Consider the following 23821-nt stretch of genomic DNA (forward strand, 5'->3'; position numbering starts at 1 on the left):
GAGGTAGAGCTGATATTTAAGTGAATTCTAATTCCTCTGAATCCTGTTCTAGTCCTTTTGTCAGAGCTCCGATCCACCCATTGCTAGTGTCTCCACTGGCTCCAGAGAACATGTAAGGCAGAATCTTAGGGAAGGTGGGGAGGAGGTGGATGAAGGGGACCAGAGCAGTCCTGCTTGCTTTGTGTAACTCTGGAAATAGTTGGATATCACTCCTGCTTGAGGCAGAGCAGGGCTAACTGACATGTCTTTCTAGGTCCTTGGCTATGGCACATGTGGTGAAACGCAAAAAGGTGAGTGATGTAGATTTCTGTCCTCTATAACAGTCTCAGTGTTAGGTACACAGCAGCAGGGAAAGTTTGCACTGTTGTGGAGATTTATTTATCCATCATGAATTTATTAGGCCCAATGGTGTGGTGTACCAGGCACCGGCATTGGACTTCTAGAAAAAGAAAGAGCTAAAGCAAGGTCTCAGCCTAGCATACCTCATTAAGTTTGTTGTTCTGGTGGTTTTGTTTTTGAGTTTATTTATTTGTTTGTTTGTTTTTAAGACAGAATCTCATTGTATGGCTCTGGCTGGTCTGAAACTTATGTCTTGCCATGTAGACCAGACTGGTTTCAAACTCTCAGAGATCTGCCTGTCTCTGTGTCCTCAATACTGTGATTAAAGATAAAAATCTTATATCTTTAGCCATTACACTGGCTAAATGTTTAATTTGCTTTTTAAAAAGATTTGCTTATTTTTTATTTTGTGTGTGTGTGTGCGTGCGTGCACGTGTGCGCGCGCGCATGCATGCTTTGTGGCTCACACTGGAAGAGGGCATATACCCTGAAACTGGATGGCTGTTAGCCTCTATATGGGTGCTGGGAACTGAATCTAGAGCAGCAAGCACTCTTAATTGCTGAGCCATCTTCTTTGGTGTTTTTGTTCTTTGGTGTCAGTGTGTGTTTTCTTTTTTTCTTTCTCTTTTTTTCTTTCCTTCTCTCTCCTTCCTTCCTTCCTTCCTTCCTTTCTCTCTTTCTCTCTCTCTTTCTTCTTTCTTTCTTTCCCTTCTTTCTTCTTTCTTTCCTTTCTCCTTCCTTCCTTTCTTTTTCTCTCTTCTCTCATTTTCTTTCTTCTTTCTTTCTCTCTATTTCTTTCTTTCTTTTCTCTCTCTCTCTCTCTCTCTCTCCCTCTCTCTCTCTCTTTCTCTCTTTCTCTCTCTCTGTAGACCTGTTTGGTCTCAAACTCACAGAGCTCTACCTGTCTCTGTCTTCTCAGTGCTGGGAACAAAGAGATGTATCACCACCCCAGGCTAGGAACTAGAGTCTTTTATGGTCTTTGTGCCTTGTGCTCCTGAATTTCCTGCTTCTACCTCCCAAATGCTGTGTTATGGGTATGCACCACCACATTCAGAATCTTCAATTATTTTTTTAAGATTTATTTTAAGCATGTATGTGTGTGTGTGTGTGTGTGTGCGCGCGCGCGGTGCCCTCAGAGGTCAGAGGCATCAGATCTCCCTAGAACTACAGGTAATTGTAAGCTGCCTAATTTGGGTCCTGGGAATCGAAGTGTTGTCTCCTGAAAGAACATTTGCAAAGCGTGTTACTGAAGCAGGGGAAAGAAGAAAGGTTTTCATTCCTGAAAGCTGGGGCATGAAGAGGTGGGAGGCCGACTGGGGAAAGTGACATTTGATCGGTTTGTTAGAAGAAGCCAGTAGGGGCTGAAGAAATGGCTCAGTGGTTAAGAGCACTGACTATTCTTCCAAAGGACCTGGGTTCAATTCCCAGCACCCACATGGCAGATCACAACTGTCTCCATTTCCAAGGGATCTGGGGGCACATAAAATAAAGTTAAATAAATTATTTAAAAAAATTCTGGTTGGCAAGAACAGCTTCTGTTTTCATCAGGCAGTGAGAGCATGTAGGGACAAAAGCAGGGACAAGAGCGGCTCTAAGTGGGAGAGTGACAAGGGCCAGGGTCTTGATTTGTTTTCTCACTTGTCTCTAGGACCATGTGGACCTAGACGTATACAAAAGCTCCTACATGGTTGACTACCAGCCCTTTAATAAGCACAAATACTGCATAGTCACGCCAGAAGAGGTAGGGACACTCGTCGGCCTGTCATCCATCCCATGGCTCCCTGGAACGACCTTTGTTTTAGATTACTTTACTTTACGTGTGTTTTGCCTGTATGTATGTTGGTGTACTACATGTGTGCAGTGGCCACAGAGGTCAGAAGAGCGTGTTGGATCCTCTGGAACTGGAGTTATGGATGGTTGTGAGTCACCACGTCGTTGCTGGCGATTGAACCCTAGTCCTCGGAAGTGCAGCAAGTGCTCTTACCCACTGAAGCATTTCTCCAGTGTCAATGCTCTTTATTTATTTATTTACTTACCTAAGGTTTTTCAAGGCAGGGTTTCTCTGTGTAGCCCTGGCTGTCCTGGAACTCACTCTGTAGACCAGGGTGACCTCAAACTCAGAGATCCATCTGCCTCTGCCTCCCGAGTGCTGGGATTAAAAGTGTGCACCACCACCACCCAGTATGATTTTTACTTTACTGTGGACATTGTAGGTTTTAAAATAACCAGTGCCAGGGAACTTTACTTCAAGGTTTTGTGTGCTTGTATGTGTACGTGTGCACATGCATGCATGTGATAAATCAAAATGTACAGCACATGAAAAATTGAAAGTAATATCCATTCATAGTTTAAATAACACTGATAAGAACCATCGAGGTTGCACTGAGTTCAGTCCCCAGGATACACATGGTAGAGGGAGTGAAGTGACTCCCATAGTTGTTCTCTGACCGTGTACCATGGCATATATGTGTGTGCACCTCCACATGTACCATGGTCTGACACATTCATGCACAATAAATGGTTAAATGTAACAGAGTTAAATAACACTGATAAAGCCGACACTGATGCAGCCATTAACCAGCGTGAGCATGTGTGTTTATTCCTTCTCTCACTCTCATCTTCTAAAGGTTGGCCTGATTGTAGAATTCTTTAACTTTTTTGTTATTTTGAGATAAGGTCTCTTAGGATCTAGCCTTAAGCTTGCTAGGATGGCCTTGAACTTGAATTTCTGCTATTTCTGCATCTACTTCTTGAAGTTAGGCATGTGCAGCTGGCCCAGTTTACATGGTGCTGGGGACTGAACTCGAAACCAAGCAAGCACTCTGTTCATTGGCTGTATGCCTTACCTAGCACTTCTCAGCCTCCTCTACCTCCTTTGCCTCCTCCCTTCCTCCTCTAACCTGAGCCTGGTCCCTAAAACCCACATAAAAAGCCAGGCCTTTTTGTGGCATGTGCTTGTTTCCACAATGCTAAGGAGGCAGAGATAGGCAGATCCCTGGAACTCACTGGTTATGCGGTCTAGCCTGTTGGGCACCAGTGAGTCTTTGTCTCAAAAGATAAGGTGGATGGTTCCTTAGAGACAATATCTCTGGCCTCTGGAGGTTGATCTCCGGCCTCCATATGTATGTACAGATGTACACACGACTACCCCCTCCCAACACACACACACACTCAAGCACACATAAATAAAAATAAAATGCACTATGTAATAAAAAACGATTTATGTATGTGTTGGCATGCATGCATGTCTGTGCACCATGTGTGTGCCTGGTACCCATGAAGGCCGGAAGAGGGGCATCAGATTTCTTGCTATCAGAGTTAGTTGGTCTTAAGATGCCTTGTAGGTACTTGGAACCAAACCCCAGTCCTTTGCAAGACAAGCAAGTACTCATAACCGTTGAACCATCTCTCCAGCCCTGTTATTACATAATTTTTGAAAGTGAATTATTCATGTTCTGTGGCTTTTACTCTTGCTAAGCATCTTGGAGTGATCACTCATTTCCTATGCAGTATTATACTCCACAAACTCACCACAATGTGGGTATTCCTTCCCTTGGTGAACACTTAAGTGTTTTATCCCTCTTGGATGCCTCACTGGAGAGGAGGCTCATCCTGAGGTGCAGGAGTTTCTTATGACAGGAGTGGAATTGTTAATTTTCAAGTGTTAGGCAACAGTATCCATTTTAAGTTCATTCCAGTTTAAACCATCACCAGTGCTGAGTGGCCATGCTGACTCTGCCCTCTTACTCAGCTTTTGAAAGGTTTTCTAAATTTGGTGAGTGTGGAATCATATAGTTTGTGGCCATAATTTTCCTTTTTAACTTTTGTTTTTCAAGACAGGGCTTTTCTCGCTGTGTAGCCCTGGCTATGCTGGAACTGGCTCTGTAGACCAAGCTGGCCTAGAACTCAAGTTCTACCTGCCTTTGCCCCACAAGTGCTGGGATTAAAAGCATGTACCACTGTGGGCTGGCTTTTTCTTTTTTTAAATTTTGTGTTATGTATGTATGTATGTGCATGGGGTACATGCGTGCTATGATGCCCACACACCCATGCACACGCCGCATAACTGCATAGATGCACAATAGATACACACACCCACACCCTAAAAAAGCATTATTAAAAAAATCAATAGTGAACCTACATTTAAAAAAAGATTTCTTTTTATGTGTATGGGTCTTCTGCCTGCATATATGTCTCTGTGCCACATGTTTGCCTGGTGCCCACAGAGGTCATAGGGGTGTCAAATCCTCTGGAATTGCTTGTGAGCCACCACGTGGGTCCTGGGAACAGCCAGTGCTCTCTCCCAATCTTTGGATCATCTCCCCAGACCTGAACATACCGTTTTCAAAGTAGTATGCATTTTGTCTAGAGCGTTTTGAGGGACGCTGCCTGGGTGCCCTTTCTTAGTCTTCCCTTTTTTTCCTACAGCAGAAAAAGCTCGATACTCAGCTCCGAAACAAAGAGTTTTACCGGCCCATGCCCAACCCCAACCCCAAGCTGGAGGATGGGTACGCTGCTTTCAAAAGAACCCACATGACTGCAAAAGACTTAGGAGTCTGTGGCTTCTTCCCACGACATCTGGTAACTCCTGCGAAGGACCGGTTTCCCCACATCCGCCGTCATGCTTGCCCAGATTGCATGTCTCAGTACCTGGCCAAGAATAACCCCTCCTGGCTTTACCAGAGGTCAGACTTCCCGGGCCTCTTGGAGCTGGATAGGCAGCCTGCTCCAGAAGCAGGCAAAGACTACATTCTACTCCCTGCCTGTCCCTGTGCTCCTTTTGAGAGAGTCAAGGTCCCCATCATGAATAAGTGGGGCCCGGTGATGCCATTTTACCAGTAGAAGTGTGAGAATACCTGCTGTTTCAATTATGAGGATCTAAGGATATGGGACAAACTAAATAAAGACGATTAGACGTGCAACAGATCTTCAATGAAAGTGGTTTATTAGGTGGATATGGAGAGAGAGAAGGGAGAGCAGGACATGATGGGGAGAAAGAGAGAGAGAGAGGAAAGAGAGACAAGGGGCACCCCGATAGAGAAAGGGGAAAAGGCCAACAGGCCAGGAACAAGAGAGACGGAGAGAAAGGCCAAGAGAAGGACCACCTTGTCGGGTTTTCCCTTTAAGGGGCAAGGTAACCATGCCTTCCAGGTGTGGCCACCTGGCTGTCGACATATAAGTTGCTAGGCAACCAGAAGCAAGTTTGGTTCCAAAATCCTAACAGAGGAAATTCCATGCCCACGCCAAAATAAAACCAGAAAGATGTTCTCTATACCAAGGGGCATTGTTTCATTAGAATCCTCATCTCAGTGCAGGAGAGAAAGGAGGGGAAAAGGAGGAAAAAAATCAGTGTGTGCTGAACGGAAATGGGCGTCATTACTATTTCTATCTGTCTGTCTGTGAATCTATCTATCTATCATTTGTTTTTTGAGATGGGGTCTCTCTGTTGTAGTCCTGGCTGTCCTGGATTCGCGATGTAAACCAAGCTGGCTTCAAACTTGATCTGCCTGTCTCGGCCTCCCTGAGTGTGTGCCACTGCACCCAGTGTCATTTTTATCTTTTATGCCTTTTTTGGGGTGTGTGTATAGGATGTATGTGTATGTGTGTAAGTGGTGGCATGTGTTCTATGCTATGGCACACACATGGAGGTCAGAGGATGACCTCAGTGCTCGCCTTATATTGTATATTCTGTTGCTTGGGACTGCTTACCCCAAGCAGCTGGCCACAAGCTGCTAGGGGCAGAGAATTTCCCACTTCGGCTTCCCAGCTGTTATAAGAGCACTGGGATTAAAGATGTGCTATTGCACCTAGCTTTACATGGGTTCTGGGGAGATTCAAACTCAGGTCCTCATGCTTACTTAGCAAGCATTGTATATCATCTCCCCAGCCTACCATGTTTATTTTTGGTAGGAGTGGTTTTTATTGTTTGTTTTTGTCATTTATTTTGGTGGAGGGCAGTGGCAGATGGTTATACCTCAGTGTGCTCGGGAGGTCAGAGGACACTCTGTTGGAGTCAGTTCTCTCCTGCCATCACATGGGTCCTGGGGTTGAGGAGTTTGAACTCAGGTTGTCAGGCTTGGCAGCAAATGCCCTTATCTGCTGAGCCATCTCACAGGCTCTTGGCGAGAGTGTTTGACTCAGGGTCTTATTCTATAGCCCAACTGGCCTAGATTTTATTATATAGCTTGGGATAGCCTTGAATCTTCTGGCATGCTTCTGGCTCAGCCTCCCAAGCTCTGGGATTAGAGCCAGGAAGCACTATGCAAGGGTTTGTGTCGTATTCTATTATAATTAAGTCTCTCCTTGCAACAAGTAGAACTCCCCTCTGTCTCATGCCATGGCTTTAACCATCTCCACATTCGTATAAATGCAACCATGTGGGGAGGAGGGGGCACACTTTTAACTGTGACTACGGAAGCCTACTAAGAAAATAAGCTGAAATGAGCCATCAACAGTTCTGCTCAATCTCACTGTTTTTAGCATTTTCTGGCAGATGTTATTTGAATGGTTTTCCAGAGAGCTCATGTGTTGGATATTAACCCCCAAGTTCACAGGTTTCTGGTGTTTGGAACTAGAGTGTTTGGGAGATAATTAGACTTGGAGGAGGTTGTGATGAGGGGTGATCACGATGCCATTTGTGGCTTTATTTTTATTTAATTTTATTTTAGTGTGTGATGGATGTTTTGCTTGCATGTCTGTGCACCACATGCAAGGCTTGTGCCCTCAGAGGCCAGAAGATCCTGGAGTTACAGACAGTTGTGGGCCCTGAAAATCAAACCCAGGTCCTTGGGAAGAGCAGCCAGTGCTCTTTAGCCCTGAACCATCTCTTCAGCCACATTTGCGGCTTTAGAAGAAAAAAAGAGACATGATCATGTACCTTTGCCCCACCTCCCGATATGATGCTCTCCACCATGCTATACTGAAGAAAACAGCCTCTCATGATGTTGTACCAGTCAGGCTGTCATCCCTTGTCATTCCTTGGCCACGGGAATGCTTGTTTCTGCAAGCAGTCTGCAGAAACAGGGCTGAGGTTTGGAGGTAAGGCCAAAGTCCTTGAAGATGAATAAATCTTGATGTTTACAAAATATGTGCTACCTTTCTTCATGCTCATTTCTCCCCGCTGGGACTTAGGAATTTGCACACCCATTTTACAGAAGGGACAGGAGACCAAGTAGACATGCAGGGCACTATCTGGGTGAACACTGTCCCCATCCCACACTCTCCAGCAGTGACTACTTCTGAGAGGTGCCTGTCTGAGGGGAGGGTACCTGGGCCTCTTGGGAAAATGTGGACACCAGGTCCAGATGGACATTGTAAGGTCTGGAGCTAGCTCCTGGTTTTTATGTGTATATTCAGTTCAGAGGAGGCTGAGTGACTAGTGCTGTGTGGGAGAAGCTACAGAAATGGACGCTGAGTTCCTGGGAGAAAAGAATAGAAACCAGGCTCCCCAGGATATTTATATATATAACGGTGTGATGGGCTGGATGTATAGAGGTCGATTAGGAGGTCTGCACTGATATATCTGAAATCATTCAGGTGAAGCTGCATTCCAGAATGTGCCCATTAATTTCCAGATGTGTGTGTGTATATACATACACACACATTTTTTCGTTAATTTATTTTGGGGGAGGGGAGGAGTGGAAGGGTTGTATGTGTACACACACACACACACACACACACACACATGCAGTATGTATTTATTTCATTTAAGGAACCTAAAGAAGTCAAACTCAGGGCAGGAGAGATGGCTCAGTGGCTAAGAGCACTGACATACTGGCTCTTCTAGAGGATCCAGGTTCAGTTACCAGGACCCACATGGCAGCTCACAACCATTTGTAACTCCAACTCCAGGGGGTCTAAGAACTTCTTCTAGCCTCTGAGGACACTGAATGCATGTGGGGCACAGATATACATGCAGTCAAAACACCATCAATACATTAAATTTTTTTGAAAACTCAAATTGTTGAAGGAAGTACTTCACTGAGGGTTGGGCTCTAAGGTTTTATTTATTTTTGGGTTTTGGAGACAGGGTTTCTTTTGTAGTCCTGGACTTGGTTTGTAGACCAGACTGGCCTCAGACTCACAGAGATCTGCCTCCCTCTGCCTTCTGAGTGCAGCGCCACATCTGGCAGGCTTTGAGGTTTTAAAAGCCCATCGGAACCAGACCTAGTGTTTCTCTCTCTTGGCCTGCAACCTGCAGCCCAGCTGTGAGCCCCAGCACCATGCCTGCCTGCCGGCCAGCGTATTCCCCCACAGCGATGATCATGGACTAGCCCTCTAAAACTGTAAGCAAGCCATTAATTAAATACCTTTTTCTATAAGTTGCCTTGGTCGTGTTTGCATCTCAGGTGGGAAAGCTAAGAAACTGTAGAGGTGAACTGGGGTGTTACTGTAAGCTGGCACACTGTTTCCTGCACAGGCATGAGGGCCTAAGTTTGAATTGCTAGCCCCTGGGTAAAGCCCAGCATAGCAGTGTGCACCTGTAACCTCACTGGGGGCAAATCTAAGCAGGTCCTGGGGGCTCACTAGGCATCCAGTCCAGTTTAAATGGCAAGCTCCAGGATCAGTAAAGAATCCTGTCCCTGAAGATAGAGAGAAGCAGAGGAAGAGAACAGTGCAGGCAAGAAAAGTGATGGTTTGGACCCAAAATAGTATTTGTAGGATGGAAAATGATAATTTGGGATGTTCAATGGTCTCCCCCTTCTCCAAGCTTAGTCAACTGTAGTCCAAAACTATTAAATTAAAAAAAATCCATATATATCAAATTTTTTAAAAAGTTACTCTAATATCATGATGAAATCTTCTTTCTGTGCTACCTGGGATGCCAACCATTTGGCATCCTCTGCTAGTTGCCAACACCATGGATTCATGCCCTTTGGAATCATTATTAAGTGAAATGTTAGCTGAACACAGCTACTTCGACCCTCTGGCCACTAAATCTAATACCCAGCCAGCTTCTATGAACTAATGGCAACAGCAACCCTTCAACAGTGTTGGGAAATGCTGCTCAGAAGGCTAGAGGCAAGTTGCTAACACTAGTCCTACCTCGAAGACACTTTCCACAACACTCTACTGTAGGCCTGCATAGCTGGCTGGAGCCAGATTCAAGGCACAGTTGAGAGAATCGATATAGCATTCCTGTATTTTAGATCTCTGCAAACTCGGAGGTCACGCTGTGGCTGTGCTTTGACTCAGATGTGCTACGGTGGATGAGTGCCTACTGACTCACAAACTAGCTATGCCCCGCCCCTGGGCATGCTCTGCAGTTTGGAGTCAAAGTTCTGGAAGAAAGGTGTTCCCAGCCCTTTCCTCAAGAGCACCATCCCAACCCGACTCCTCCTCTAATAGGAACTGTAGGGAAGTCTCTCTCTCTCCTTTCTTCAAGGACAGTTCTCAACTTCTTCAATAACAACCATAGGCATAGCAGGTTGGCAACCACTAATCCTGATGCCAGTCAGCGCTTGGCAGGTGCACAGACTGTTTCACCAGGTATTCTATGTGGCAGGTTTTACTAGGCTGGATTTTGTTTGTTGAGACAGGACTACATAGACCAGACTGGCCTGAAATTTATAGAGATTGGCTGGAACCAGCTTCCTGAATGCTGGGATTAAAGTCGTGCCCCGCAAGTCTCCTGGTCTTTTTGCAAGTCTGTGTTCTTCCCTTTTCCTCCCTCTTCTGTTTTCACTCTTTCCACCTGAGAATAATCAAAGGGATCAGCCAGGAGTTCCTTCTCTAGCTTTCTACTCACCCAAACAGAAGAACACTCATAGCTCTGCATATGTGTATGCGTTTTCTAGGTGGAGAGGTGGGTGTGGCTCTTTAACCCACAGTTTAGCCCTCAGATCTCCACATGAACCCTAGGAGAATGCATTCATTGTGGAGCTGAGGAACGTGAACCCTAACTTCATTCTGAGCCTCTATTGAACTCCGGGTATCAGATCCTGCAATATAGGTCAAATCTCTTATTTTAATCTTCACACTGTGTTATTTGCAGTAGTTGAAGTAGATTAGAGAGCTGAAGGGCAATTATAAACAAGCAGCCAGAGGCTGTGATTCCAGAAGACACCTGTCCTGTCACCTGTCACCCCTGAAAAGATGCCCTTAGGGTTTTTGAGAAACAAGATGGGGACTTGTTATGCAAATATGGGTGGTGCAGTGGCAAGTGGGTTATTACAGGGTACTGCAGGCATGCTAGCTATGCGATTTTGTTCCTTGACATGTAAAGCAGCAACAGAAAATAACTGTTTTACCAAGGACCTAGTTAAATTAGAGGTCATATAAAAGTCTATAAAACAGTACCAATCTGAGATCACTTAAGATAATGTAAATGTTCCCTTTCTTGTTCCCTCCCTCCCTTCCTTTTCTTCCTTCCTTTCTACTTTTCTTTCTGCCTTCTTTTTTCTTTGTGTGTGTGTGTGTGTTTTGTGTTTGTGAGACAGAGACTCAGGTAGCTCTGGCTGGTCTCAAAATTTTTTATGGAACCAAAAATAGCTTTACATTTCTGAAGCTCCTTCCAGGGGTACCTGCGTGTATTCCTAGCAGAAGCAGGAGGATCTGTGAGTTCGAGGCCAGCCTGGTCTACATATTGAGTTCTGGTCAGCCAACCAGACACAGCAAGACCCTTTTCCAAAAATAACTAAACAAACACACCAAAAAAAAACATAATTAAAAATTTCCCAAATGGTTCAATTTCAGGTGTGGAAACATTGGTTTTAGTTTTGTCATTTTATTTATTTGACATGATCGGCAATAGTCGAACACGTAGTCACATAACTGTTATATCCTGGAAAAGGATATAAAGTTTGGGCATGACTCCTATAAACATTCTATCCCCATGAAAACAATGTCATCTATAGGAAACTAGTGTGGCTGGAGGCTATTACAATGTTCCACCTCTCTGAAACTTGTGTTTGATATTTATCTTTCTAAAAACACCATTTAAAAATCCCGCTTCTGCTGCTGACTCACAGGACACACACAGTGAATGTGTCCTCTGTATGCAGCTAGTCGAGTGAGTCTTTAGAAGACCCTTGAAGAGACGAGCCCCTCTTCTGCTTCATTATATCTCAGTGACAGCCCTGCCCCTCAGCTTACAGTTCTGAGTAGGGAACACTGTTGGATTCCTGTGGGGGAGAGGCGAGGGCAGAGCCTGGGCCTGCCCACAGGTTCAGGCTTCTGTTCCTACTTATGCTCCTTGAACTGAGGAAGAGGATACTTTGACCAAAGTTGCTGTCGTCTCTCATGCTAGTGTCTCTTGTTAAAGCTAACTGTGGACAGACATTTGAGCCCATGATGAGATAGTTCAGCACCTAAAGTGCTTGCTGCCAAGCGAGAGAGCTGCCACAGGCATGCCATGGCATCCGCTTGCCCCCCCACATAGATATATACACACACAAAATATGTTTGTAAAAATTGTATGTATTACCAGACAATGCGGGCACACACCTTTAATCCCAGCACTTGGGAGACAGAGGCCTGGTCTACACACCAAGTTCCAGGACAGCCAGTCTTCAATGAACAAAACAAAAGCAATTGTACTTCCTTTGGGGGAGGAGTGTGGGGGTACATGCCACAGTGTCTGTATGGTGCTCCAGAGCTGGAGGTTTCCTTCCACTACTCGGAGCCCAAGGATCAAACCCTGGGCAGCAGATGTCTTTTCACTGAGCCATCTTGTCAGCCCAGTAAATAAAAATATTTAAGAGTTAAAATCACTTAGGAAGGCAGTGAGTACCTCCAAACTGGCAAGCCGTTTACCCTAACCACCATAACACTCAAGGAAGTCCCTCACAACTCAACAGTGAAGACAGTAGCAGGGGCCTTGGGTTGCTGGGGTCTTCACTCACTTAGCTACTGGACAGGGATGACTTTAGGTGCCGGCTCCTGGCTCAGGCTCTCTGGCCTTTGCCCCTGCCCACTTCCTGTCTAGAACCCTTTCTCTGTCTAGTCATCCGCTTTATTCACCATGGTGACCTTAAAATTGTTTACGTTGTCTTTGGCTCAGAAACTTTTGGTGGCTTCCCATGTGCTAATAAAATCCCAAATTCTCCACAGCATTCTGAGACTGTCTTTTACTAAGGGAATATTTGGTCAAGCATAATGGTGCACACCTGTAATCTTGGTATTTGAGAAGCTGAGAGAAGATGAAAGTCAGAGGCCAGCCTGGGCCACAGAACAAGACTCTGCCTCTGTCTGCAAGCTATTACCTATTTTGTTCCATTCCATTAGGGGAAAAAACAAAGCAATGCAGCGGTTTTTGTTTTAAATATATCATCAGAAAAAGTAGACTGAAGGCAGAGGGGAGGGGGAGAGGGCAATCCCATCTTAAAATCAGAAAGTGAGAAAAAACAGTTAATTTTAAACTTTGCCCTAGTCTCCCTGACTAGGGAGTCTCAGTTCTGGACCGTTCACTTCTGGGAGGTGAACTTGGGAGATGCAGATATGTTCTTGTGGCATGGGGTCCAGCAGGTATGCGTGTCTCCAGAGGATGCTAATTGGTGAATTGGTGAGCAAGTGTACTGGGCCATTTCTCTCATTTAAACCAAAGCACATTAGAAGAATTCCAGGACTTGAGACTTTTGACTGTCTTGCTCCCACCCCCAGCTGTACTGGATCTTGTTCTGTAGACCAGGCTGGCCTTGGACCCTTTCTACCTCTGGAGCACTGGGATTAAAGGTGCATGCCACCACCACCCAGCAGTTATCTGTCTTTAGCATCAGTAATCTTAAATTTCCCCAGTAGGCCAGGCATACGCACTCTACCCAGCTTCCCTTCCTTTGTATTTGAGACGGGTCTCTGTTACACAGCTTAGGCTAGCCTCAGACTGATGACCTCTTCTTTCAGCCTCCTGAGTGTGGGCAATTATAGGTAGACGCTGCACACCCAGTTTCCCTGCTCCTTTTCTCGAATGGGTTTGTTTGTATTTTTTAGTCAGCTTCTTTTAATCATGCATCTTGGGGCAGATGCAGCACTGAGTTTGTTCCTAGCTGGACACTACAGTCTAAACCTTCCTGTGGTTTCTTTGGCTGTGACTAGTAGGTTTGGACACAATGATTACATTGTACATCAGTCAGGGAAATGCAGCACAGACCAAGCTGTCCAGGAGATGGAACAGGGCTGGCTAGATGCCAATCAGAACCTTGAGCAGCGCTGCCATTAGGTGTGAGTCTATAAAGACCAGACAGCTTGGAAGTGTTTTCTCATGTCACAAGCTGCTCCTAACTATGTGTGGAAATAGCCTTCCATCTTCCATTGGCCTTTCTTCATTGTGACAAAGTATCTGAGAAACATAACTTCAGAGACTGTAGTCAGTAACTACAGACTCCTATGTGCTGATGTGTGGTTCCCAGCTACCCTACACTTCTGACGGGCTGACTTCACCATGGCGGACTGTACGTTGGGACTTCGAGCCAGTTTCTCCCTACTCCTTGGAGTTGCTTTTGTCTTGGGTGTTTTATCTCAGCAACAGGAAAAGGAAAAGTAAGACAGGCACAGTTGGGAATTAGGCCTGTAATTAGCAATACCACCCTCCTTTTTTCTCTGTGAGCTCTCAAGCTCAGACATGGTCTGCTATACTCCCAGTCCTTGGCATGGGGTGGGGCATGGAGCCCATTTTTGATTGTGAATCCTGTGAAGCTGGAGAGAGGGCTCAGCAGTTAAGAGCATTCACTGCTCCTTGAGAGGACTTGCATTTGGTTCCCAGCACCCACATCAGATGTTTCACAAACAGCCCCCAGAGAGGTGACGGCCTCTTCTAGCCTCCACTAGTACCTGTGCTCACGGGACAGATCTACACGCCTACACGTAAATAAAAAAAAAAAAGAAAACTTTTCTTGAGAATAAGGGGCATTCCTTTCCGAGCCCTACCATTAAGCCCATTTTGTAAGTTAGAAAATCATCATTTAAGAACTTTCTAAAATAAGAGTCAACTATAAGTATAATTTAAAAAAGTTTTATTAAATCATTTAGACTTGAAAGAAGTCATATAGTTAACACACATATGTGTATTTTGTACACCACCAACCCAAACGGATTGATCTCAGAATTTTTATAAATAAAAAATAAACTTATTTACAGGAAAAAGGAAAACATGTTAGCAAGTTGAGATGATTAGACTTGTCTGTAATCAGTTTGGGGATGTACCCACTTGTATTATTACATATAAGATAGATTCTACTAGGATAAAATTTTCATAAGAAGTTAGTTGTAATAGATGATCCATTTCTTAATACATTAAAAACAAAAACCTCAAACCAGAACTTTTGACCAATACCTACAAAGCTTCATTTCCCCATTACTGGAGGTAAAAAGTACAAAAACCTCATACTGCTCCCTAGAACCACCTAAAGCATGACGCTATTCAGCACAGCAGACTACGACACTACCAACATAACCCGTGAGCCAGCTTGTGCTATGTGCCTTCCAAAATGGTCGCGTGCCCACCAGGGGCAGAAACGGAAGTCAGCTTTATATCAATCACTTCCCAAATCACGCTGCATCTCTAGAAAGCATGTTTCTAGAACGTGTAGTTACCATGTGGGAGGGTCTTGTATCCTTTTGTGCTTTAAAGACATTTCCAGTTCAGATCATTTCAGGGATCACTTCTACCTCCTGGTGAAAAGTGAAGGCTCTAAAGCTTGACCAGCTAGTTCTGGGACACCTACAAGGAACAAGTCCACATGTCATTTACATAGCCCTCTCCTTGAAGTCCAGTTAAGAGCAAACTGGTAAGACCCATAATCCAGTCTGACTTAGAAAAACTGGTCCCAAATCAAACTGATCAAAGCATAAAATCCGAGTCCACCGCTGTGGAGAGCCACATTCCTCAAGGTGTCTGCTCTGTGCCACCTATGAGGGCTGCTGGCACAGCTGAAGGCTAGTTGCCAGGCAGTGGGCTGTGGGAGCTGCTGGGCTGTCTGGAATGCTTTGTTCCAGATGAGCTCACGGAGCGGGACCGCTGTCTCAGAATCATTTTCCCAGGAAATTCCAAGTTCTCAAAGACAGCATTTTCAATGATGTTTGTGGCTTCAGGCCGCTCCGTGGGGGATGGAGAGAGCATGTCTTGAACCATCATATGCTGAAACATAAAAATAGTTTTGTGTTAAAAGTTCTAGGGTTAGACTGAAGCAGATATAAAGACTTACAGCCAAACTTCGGACAGAGTGCAGGGAGTCTTATGGAAGAAGGGGGAAGATAGAAAGACCCAGAGGGGACAGGAGCCACATAAGGAGACCAACAGAGCCAAAACAAAAACAAAAACAAACAAACAAAAAACAACCAGGGCCCCGGGGGGGTGGGGTGGGGACCATAGAGACTGATGCATCAACCAAGGACCATGCATAGAGAAGACCTAGACCCCTTACTCAGATGTAGCCCATGGACAGCTTAATTTCTATGTGGGTTCCATAGTAAGAGAAGAACCAATCTCTGACATGAACTCAGTTGCCTACCACTTGATCACTTCTCCCTGGTAGGATGACCTAGCCAGCTCACAGAGGAAGAGGATCTAGCAGGCCCTGATAAGCTAGAGTCCACAATAGAGGAGGAGGACCTCCCTTATCAGTGGACTATGGAAGAGGGATAGATGAGGAAGAGGAAGGGTGGGACTGGGAAGAGATGAGGGAGGGGGCTACAACCAGCACACAAAGTGAATAAATCGTAAAAAATAATAATAATAATAGAAAAAAGTTCTAGATTTAGATTACTGAAAAGCCCTTTAAGTCGTGGAAAGTAACAAACACATATAGATATATATGTATACACACACACTCACATGTGGGTACATGCATGCACTGGGTACGTGTATACACACACACACACACACACACAGCTGTAGTACAAGAGCTGGAACACAGGGCTCGGCAGGTGGTAGGTATCAATGGTCTCTATTTAGCTACACCCTCTGCTCCAGCAAACTTCTGTTTTAGTGTGCGAACTACATCTGAGTAGTCAGCTTCCACAGAAGCCCCAAAGCAGCCACAGAGAGTATGTAAAGAGCATGGCTCTGTTCCATCATTGTGTGTGTGTGCACATGTGTGCCTGTGAGCACCTACAGAGACCAGCGGAGGAGGCCAGGTGACCTGTTCTACTCTCCACCTTATTCCTTTGAAACAGGGTCTCTCACTGAACCTGGAGCTAGGCCGGAGGCCAGCAAGTCCCAGTGGTCCTGGGTCTCTGCCCTCACAATGCAAATGTGTGTGCAGGCATGTCCAGGTTTTTGTGTGTGAGTGTTGGGGACTCCAGCTTGGGTCCTAAAGAAGCACCCCTACCCATGGAGTCATTTCCACGGTCCCTGCTGCCAAGCTTGATGACCTAAGTTGGCTTCTTATATACAGAGAGAACTAGACCCCAAAAGTTGTCCTCCAATTTCCATATGGTTTACATGTATGTGTACACACACACACACACACACACACACACACTAAATAAATTGACAAATAGGAGGCAGACTGGATTTAGCCTGTCAGCCTTGCTATAAATGTACAAAGGCTATCTGGATGTAAAAGGTTATTTTTATAACAAAGTGAATCACGGCCTTGAGGCACAGATGTCACCTGATTTTAAAAATAAAGTAATTAAAAAATAAATTCATTTTATAAAGACACATGACTCTACAATAATCTCAATAAAGCTTTATTTACTTATTTAGGTTTTTCAGACAGGGTTCCTGTGTTGCCTTGGCTGTCCTGGACTCACTTTGTAGACCAGGCTGGCCTTGAACTCACAAAGAACTGCCTGCTTCTGCCTCCCTGAGTGCTGGGATTACAGGTGTGAGCCATCGTACCCAGCAATAAAACATTTTTAAAGCCAAGATCTACCAATGTGTAAATATTAAAGTGTTAAGTGTGTAGACCCACACACAGTATGGGAAAAAAGTTGCAAAAACAAATGACAACTTTAGGCTATGTTTTTAACATGAGGTCCAGCGTCAACCTTCCCCTAATCTTCTAATGCACTTCCTGTGTGGCCTAAACTACAGCTGGGATCAAGAACAACTGAGGCCTTTTGTTTAATGATAAGCCATTTTTAGAGATACTGACCAAGTCACCACCATACGTTAATGGAACATGGCTGCTCCTGTGAGGGTGCCTCATGGAAGCTGCAGTGCAGCCTGACCTCTGCTGGCCACTGGGCCGAGGGCAGTCCTAACAAACCAGTCCTCTCAACCTTCCTAATGCTGTGACCCAGTTCCTTGCACCGTGGTGACCCTCGACCATGAATTATTTTGTTGCTACTTCATAACTTCAATTTTGCTACTGTTATGAATCCTAATGTAAATGTCTGTGTTTTCCAATGGTCTTAGCTGACCCCTGTGAAAGGGTCTGTTGAGAACCACTGCTCTAGACTGTCGCTGTCTCATCTGAAAAGGGGACGCTGACTAGTTGACTGCTAAGGACCCTTGTCTAAGGCTGTCTTAAGAACAATTTGAGCACTGAATACAATGAGAGAAAGAAGCGGAGAACTGTACATACCTCTTGGGGATATTTCTGAGTAAACAGTGGTGGAAACTTGAGACTTCTTACATCAGTTAAGGTCTGAAAAGAAAGAAAATACTATTTAATCTTTTAACTTTATTGGTCATATGTATTTCTCACACGTTAGGGTCAGGTTCTCCACTAATAACACCCTAGCTTGCCTTTTTTACTTTCCTTCTTTTTATTTTGATTAATGTACATGTGTCTATGTGCGTTATATGTGTGCATGTGTGTACACTTTTGACTGTGTGTGTACACCCAGACATCCCAGAAGAAGGTGTTAGATCCCTAGAGAACAAGCAACTGGGAACTGTAGGTGCTGGGAACTGAACTCCTATCTTTTGAAAGAACAGTGAAAGCTCTCAACCATTGAACCTTCTCTCCAGCTCCAAACCTTCTACTTTCTTAACTGTCTTTGATGAACTGATAACTCCACAATTTGAGTCTTGATTTTTTAGTTGGTTGGATCTCACTAGGTAGCTAGTGAGATCTGGCTTGGAACTTACTATGTATACCAAGCTAGCCTCAAACACACAGGAATCTTCCTGCCTCTGCCTCCCAAGTGCCACAATTAAAGGTGTGCATTACCACACCCAGCTAGTACTAGCTGCCTGAAAACCCATGGTCATGATTTGTTCTGAGAAGGAAAAACCTGGCCACATTTCATTTGCCAGCATTTACTCTGTGAGTGCCCTGCCACTTGTCCTCTGTATCCGTTTCTTCAGCCAACCATCTCTACATTTCCTTCTCTCACTCATGTTACCCGTGCAGCTCCCTCCGGCTTTGCATTGATCACGACGGTGCCAATGCAAAATACTGTTAAGATTATGATGAATTTGTGGCAAGGGAACATGTAAGAATAATCCTGTTGCTTCACATAATCCCCTTTGCTCCAATTTAACTGTCTAATGGAATCAAGAGTAAACCTAACGGCGTTGAAAAGTTCAGCGGGGGCCAGGCCCAGGGGGACCTGAAACTTCTGACATCAGAGGGTTGCTGCACTCTCACGCCGCTGCACGCACACACATGCACATAATCTAAAAAATTTAAAAAGAGTAAATGTAATCTTTAAAAACTCTTATAAATTTTAAGTGATTTTCTCTTCCCATCCTTTTGGGGGTAAGGCCTACTTACCCTAACTCGTTCCATCTGAGTGCTGAATGGGTAAAGGAGTTCAAACAGAATCAAGCCTAAAGAGAAGATGTCCACTTTATGGGAGTAGTTGTTTCCATGAATCTGAAATAGCATAAATATATGTAAAGAAAATATCATCCCAGAGAGAGCACGTCATTACAACAGTAACATAGAGATGGTTCCATCTCTGACCGCATCACTGACCCAAGTTGACTTAGTATGTGTAAAAATGTTAGCAAAGAGTTAATCTCTAGATCCCTCTCCTGCCCTCTTCCGCTGTGGGCAGGAGCAATTAGGCCACTCAGCATCACAGAGGCAGAGTCTAGGTAAGGCTCCTAGGAGAGATATGCATCAGCAGATCGGCAGAAACCTGGAGCCTTGTGTGCTGGGGCCTGTGAGGGCCACTCAGGACCCCTGAGGTGAAGCTTTCAAAGGGACACTATCTGAAGCCAATCTCATTTCTAATCACCTAGTCCTGAAGAGGTCATTACTCCAAGCCACTAATCAACCTGCGAGCCTTCATTACGAGCCTTCATTATGTACTTAATTGCAGACTGCTTTGCATGCATAGCTCTATTTTTCATGTGCATATTTCTTGTTCTTTCCCAGTCCTGGCAAGGAAGAGACCTGCTGCTTTTGTGTTCCTTTGCCATCATTCAGCACTGGGCTAAGTATAGAGAAGGCCCTCAATAAATACCTGATACCAGAAGCAATGAATCACAACTGCTCTTCTCTATTAGGAAAGCCTCATTCAAATGCAAAGCGAACTCCTGGTGCCCCGGGAGAGCCCTTTTATTTATGAACATTTCCTTAGGCCAGTCACTTGACAACAGGTAAACAGCTTTGGAACTGGCTCACCTCAGAACTGCTGGACTAAGGGGAAGGACAGGGGAGACGGACGCTAGGTTGTGGAGCAGCTGTCAGGTTGAGGCCATCCCTCCCTCTTCTCCACACCACCACAGCTATCTGCCTCCCTGGTTCTTCTATGCAAACAGCAGATGACCTACTTCTGCTCAAAGAAGATCAGGTGCAAAATTCTGGTGACTGTATCAGCTGTGTCACCCTCCTTCCTTTTAAAGTGATTATAGCAATCTATCTGCACTCCTTGCCTGCCACCCCTCACCCACCTCTGGTTTCAGGAGGGTTCAAAGAAAGTGTGTTTAAGAACACTGTCTCCGAGGGCAAGGGAAAAAAAAAAGCTGCCCTCAAACACTACGTGGATGATGTAAACTGAGTCATTCACTGGAGAAAGCTGGACAGTTGATGCTTAGTGACACTGAACTCTGTCCTTCGCAGGGCAGATGGAGAAGTAGAGAGATGCAGTCATCTCAGTGACAGCATAACTGACATTAACTTCAGTGCTGGAGACAAACACTGAATATATTTATGTGTGCATGGGTGCACACAGCTGGAAATGACAATATTTTTAGACATATTTTTTGGTACACACCATTTTTATTATACATTCCTCTATTTACACATTCCTTGTGTAGAGGAAAGATTAATATATAAAGAAAAAAATAATTATTAATGTTACTAGATTTTGGGGACTTAACATTTTTTGTATCTTAATTTTATGTGCATTGATATTTTGCCCGCATACATGTCTGTGTGTCAGCTCCCTTGGAACTGGAGTTCCAGCTGTGATCTGCCACATGCATGCTGAGGATTGAACCAGGTTCCTTTGGAAGAGCAGCTAGTGCTTTGGAAGAGCCGCTGAGCCATCTCTCCAGCTCCCGTGTATTTATTTTAATTATATGAATTTGTGGAGATTGAGCTATTTTTTTGAAGACACCTTTTATTTAGTTTTTGAAGAACAGTTTATTGAGTACACCACAAGAGGGCAGCAGGCTGGGCACTATATTTTTTTAAAAGCAAAAGTAAGAGCTAGCACACGCTTTCAATCTCAGCACTAGGCAGGCAGAAGCAGGTGGTTCTCTGTGAACTGAAGGCCAGCCTGGTCTACAGGGTGAGTTCCAGAACAGCCAGGGTTCTACATAGAGAAACTCTGTCTCAAAAAAAAAAAAAAAAAAAATCATGAGCACAGACTTTTGGTTTGAGATTGTATTTTAAATTAAAACACTGCACTGCATAACATAGTTATAAGTAGTTCTCAAGAAAAATAATGATTTGAAACAATTTTTTTGTTGTTTTTTTGAGACAGGGTTTTTCTGTATAACCATGGCTGTCCTGGAACTTAACTCTGTAGACCAGGCTAACCTCAAACTCAGAGATCCATCTGCCTCCCAAGTGTTGGGATTAAAGGTGTGTGCCACTATTGCCCAACTTGAAACTAATTATTAAAAATTAGTTTGGTTTTGTTTTTTTTTTTTTTAAATTATTGGAGTACTGTGCATCATTTGCTGACTGCCCATCTTTTCCTCTTCCTTCTCTTTTCCAAGTAGTCCCACCATGCCTCCATGTAACACGGCAAGCTTATGTTTTAGAGGGGGAGAAAAGATTTTAGAGAGCTGAAAATACTATGACGAGCATACAAGTATGTGCTAGCGGGGGATGGGTGCTCCGGCTAGCAGGGGCCCCCTATCCCAGTGAGCCCTTCACTAAGAAGCATCCAGAGTCAGGAATTCCTACTTTACTTCCACATTACTTACCATGTGAACATTATTTCTGACCCTGCAAACAATGGCTTCTTTTTAATTATTTGTTAGGTTTTGAAGTTTATTTATTTTTGTGTGTGCATACACACATGCCACAATGTTCCTGTGCAGGCCAGGAGACAACTAGTGGGTTTCAAGGATAGAAATTGGGTTGGTGGCATGTGCCTTGATCCATGGAACTATCTTGTCAGTGCATGATTAACTTTAATAAATACAATTAGGCTGGGTAATCCCAGCACAGAGGCAGGTAGATCTCTGTGAGTTCGAGGCCAGTCTGGATTACAGAACAAGTTCCAGGACAGCCATGGCTACACAGAGATTCCTTCTCTGGAAAGACTAAAGAAAAAAAAAATCAATTAACCCCCTTTTATATCAATTGTGATAAGAATAGAAAAGTGAAGGAAATATAGACTAGGTTAAAATTTCAAGTTCCCTCCCTCAGATCAGAAGTAATGGAGGTTGACAGTTTAGGGCTCCCCTGGCCTTTCTTCCTTGGACACAGACCTATACTTAGAACATTTCAACAGTCCACACTATCTTTTTTCTCCACTAAGTCTTTGCTATATCATTTGATGAAGACAGTCCAATTACTTAGGCCAACTGATTTCTCTCTCTCTGTGATTCATAAAGTCTTTGCTATATCCTTTTTAATTTACTTTTTTCTTCCTCTTAGGTAGCTTTGCTAGAGAAACTTAATGTTTAGATGCAAAACAATTAAAATCAACCTGGTGTTGCTGTTTTATTGTCTTAGGTTTGCCTATGGCTCCTCTCCTCTCCTCTCACTGAGCACAGACCACTACCACACTTCAGCAATGAAGGCTCATGTAATAAAACACATATATGAGGCAGAGGCAGAAAGTATAGAGCTCAAGGACTGAGCTATACGAGACCGGGTCTCAGAACCAAAACAAACACAAAGCCAACAAACTAAAGTCCAAAAGAACTTTGAAAACATGTATAAATTTCAGTATTTTCCATTTCTCTCATTATTAACATACTGCTGATGTACATCTGTCTGTCTTCTTTCCCACCCCCCACCTCTCTTTCTCTTCGGGCTTTTGAGACAGGTTTCATTCTGTAACCTAGGCTGCGTTTGAACTCATGGCAATCCTCCTGCTCCAGCCCCCCTGCTTGGATTACTGCCACGAGTCACCATGCCTCTCTCCCTAAGTCTCTTTTCTTTTCAGGTTCTGGTTCAGGTGTGAAAGGATATTTCATGCTTATATTTCCTTACCCCAGCCCCAGAATGGAGTTGTGTTCCTGGGGCAAAATCATGTCAATCATTTTTAGGCTGTTCATTACTGGGTACTATACCAAGAACATGGGAGAAGACTTACTAGGCACTATTATTTCACTGCCTAAAGACTCACCTGCTCTGGGCTCATGTAGAGCTTGGTCCCTACTTGTCCCGTGTGTGTGGCATAGGCTGGCATTGGAGTCAGAACAGTCTGCTCTTCTTCATCCTGGTCCATTGCAGTTACTAGTCCAAAGTCTCCAACTTTGACCACATCATCCATTGTGAAGAATATATTGGAAGGCTGGAAAAAAGAAGAAGGAAAAACAAAAAAAGCACAGTGAGTATGTACAGAGAAAGAAAACAAGCAACATGAATGACATGATTTTGGAAAAGAAATAGAAGGAACTAGAGATTCTACAGTATATGACTCTTTAAAATGAGCTGCTGTGCCAAGTAGATGCGCAACACAAATTAGATTACATAGGCTTTTCATTTTGTTTTGTTACTGAGAGAAAGAACATGAAATGGGTAGGTAGGAAGGTGGAGGAAGCCCTGGGAGAGGCTGCAGGAGGGGAAAGGGTAAGATCAAACTGTATTTCAAAGAGAGGAAGAAAAGCTGGGTGGTGGCAGTGCATGCCTTTAGTCCTAGCAAAGGGTCAGGGTCAGGTGGATCTCTGGGAGTTCGAGGACAGCTTGGACTACAGTTTAGGACAGCCAGGGTAAATTGCCTGAGGTTAACAGCCAGCAAGTGGTACAGCCAGGAACTGAACTTAAGCAGCCTGGCTCTGTCTTTTTTGCTGTATCTTGATTCCTTTATTCTATGGGAGATGACCATCTGATCATCTACCCAATGTCACATACCCATCATGTGGTCTGCGCCTGAGGGGGAATCAGAACTCATGAGTGCTGTTCTACCCTGCTTCTCAGTCCCACAGCTCCCAATGCCAAAGCTGCATCTAGGCCTCTGTCCTGAGTTCTAAATTCCCACTTGAATTTACATATTAGATGCAGCTAACCAAATG

The 23821-nt window shown here is 44.3% G+C and overlaps 2 protein-coding genes across 3 annotated transcripts in view; one reads left to right on the forward strand and one right to left on the reverse strand.

Moving 5' to 3' along the window:
* Nucleotides 1-263: 263 nt before the first annotated feature.
* On the forward strand, nucleotides 264-5181 carry Spmip9 (sperm microtubule inner protein 9). 2 transcript variants are annotated; one of them, XM_021657523.1, is made up of 3 exons: nucleotides 264-290; nucleotides 1988-2080; nucleotides 4768-5181. In XM_021657523.1, the coding sequence occupies exons 1-3, from the start codon at nucleotides 264-266 to the stop codon at nucleotides 5179-5181; spliced, it is 534 nt and encodes a 177-aa protein (XP_021513198.1). The 2 variants fall into 2 exon arrangements, with proteins under 2 accessions (XP_021513198.1, XP_060239256.1); XM_060383273.1 differs by having other exon boundaries at nucleotides 4771-5181.
* Nucleotides 5182-14271: 9090 nt separating this feature from the next.
* Eif2ak3 (eukaryotic translation initiation factor 2 alpha kinase 3) overlaps nucleotides 14272-23821 on the reverse strand; it is a 57373-nt gene continuing 47823 nt past the window's right edge. The window contains exons 14-17 of the mRNA XM_021657524.2: nucleotides 22933-23100; nucleotides 18945-19046; nucleotides 17808-17870; nucleotides 14272-15412 (exon numbers count right to left, since the gene is read on the reverse strand). Of these exons, the coding sequence (XP_021513199.1) occupies nucleotides 15212-15412; nucleotides 17808-17870; nucleotides 18945-19046; nucleotides 22933-23100 (534 nt within the window). The 3' untranslated portion in view covers nucleotides 14272-15211. The remainder of the gene's footprint in view (nucleotides 15413-17807; nucleotides 17871-18944; nucleotides 19047-22932; nucleotides 23101-23821) is intronic.

This window comes from Meriones unguiculatus, chromosome 5 (assembly GCF_030254825.1).
Source record: "Meriones unguiculatus strain TT.TT164.6M chromosome 5, Bangor_MerUng_6.1, whole genome shotgun sequence".
NCBI classification, from domain to species: Eukaryota; Metazoa; Chordata; class Mammalia; order Rodentia; family Muridae; genus Meriones; species Meriones unguiculatus.

Excerpts from the sequence above, each read along its gene's own strand:
- Spmip9 (XM_021657523.1), top strand. The coding sequence starts at position 264 with ATGGCACATGTGGTGAAACGCAAAAAG. Across the intron at positions 291-1,987 it reads ATGTGGTGAAACGCAAAAAG|GACCATGTGGACCTAGACGT; the intron begins GTGAGTGATGTA and ends ACTTGTCTCTAG. Across the intron at positions 2,081-4,767 it reads GCATAGTCACGCCAGAAGAG|CAGAAAAAGCTCGATACTCA; the intron begins GTAGGGACACTC and ends TTTTTCCTACAG.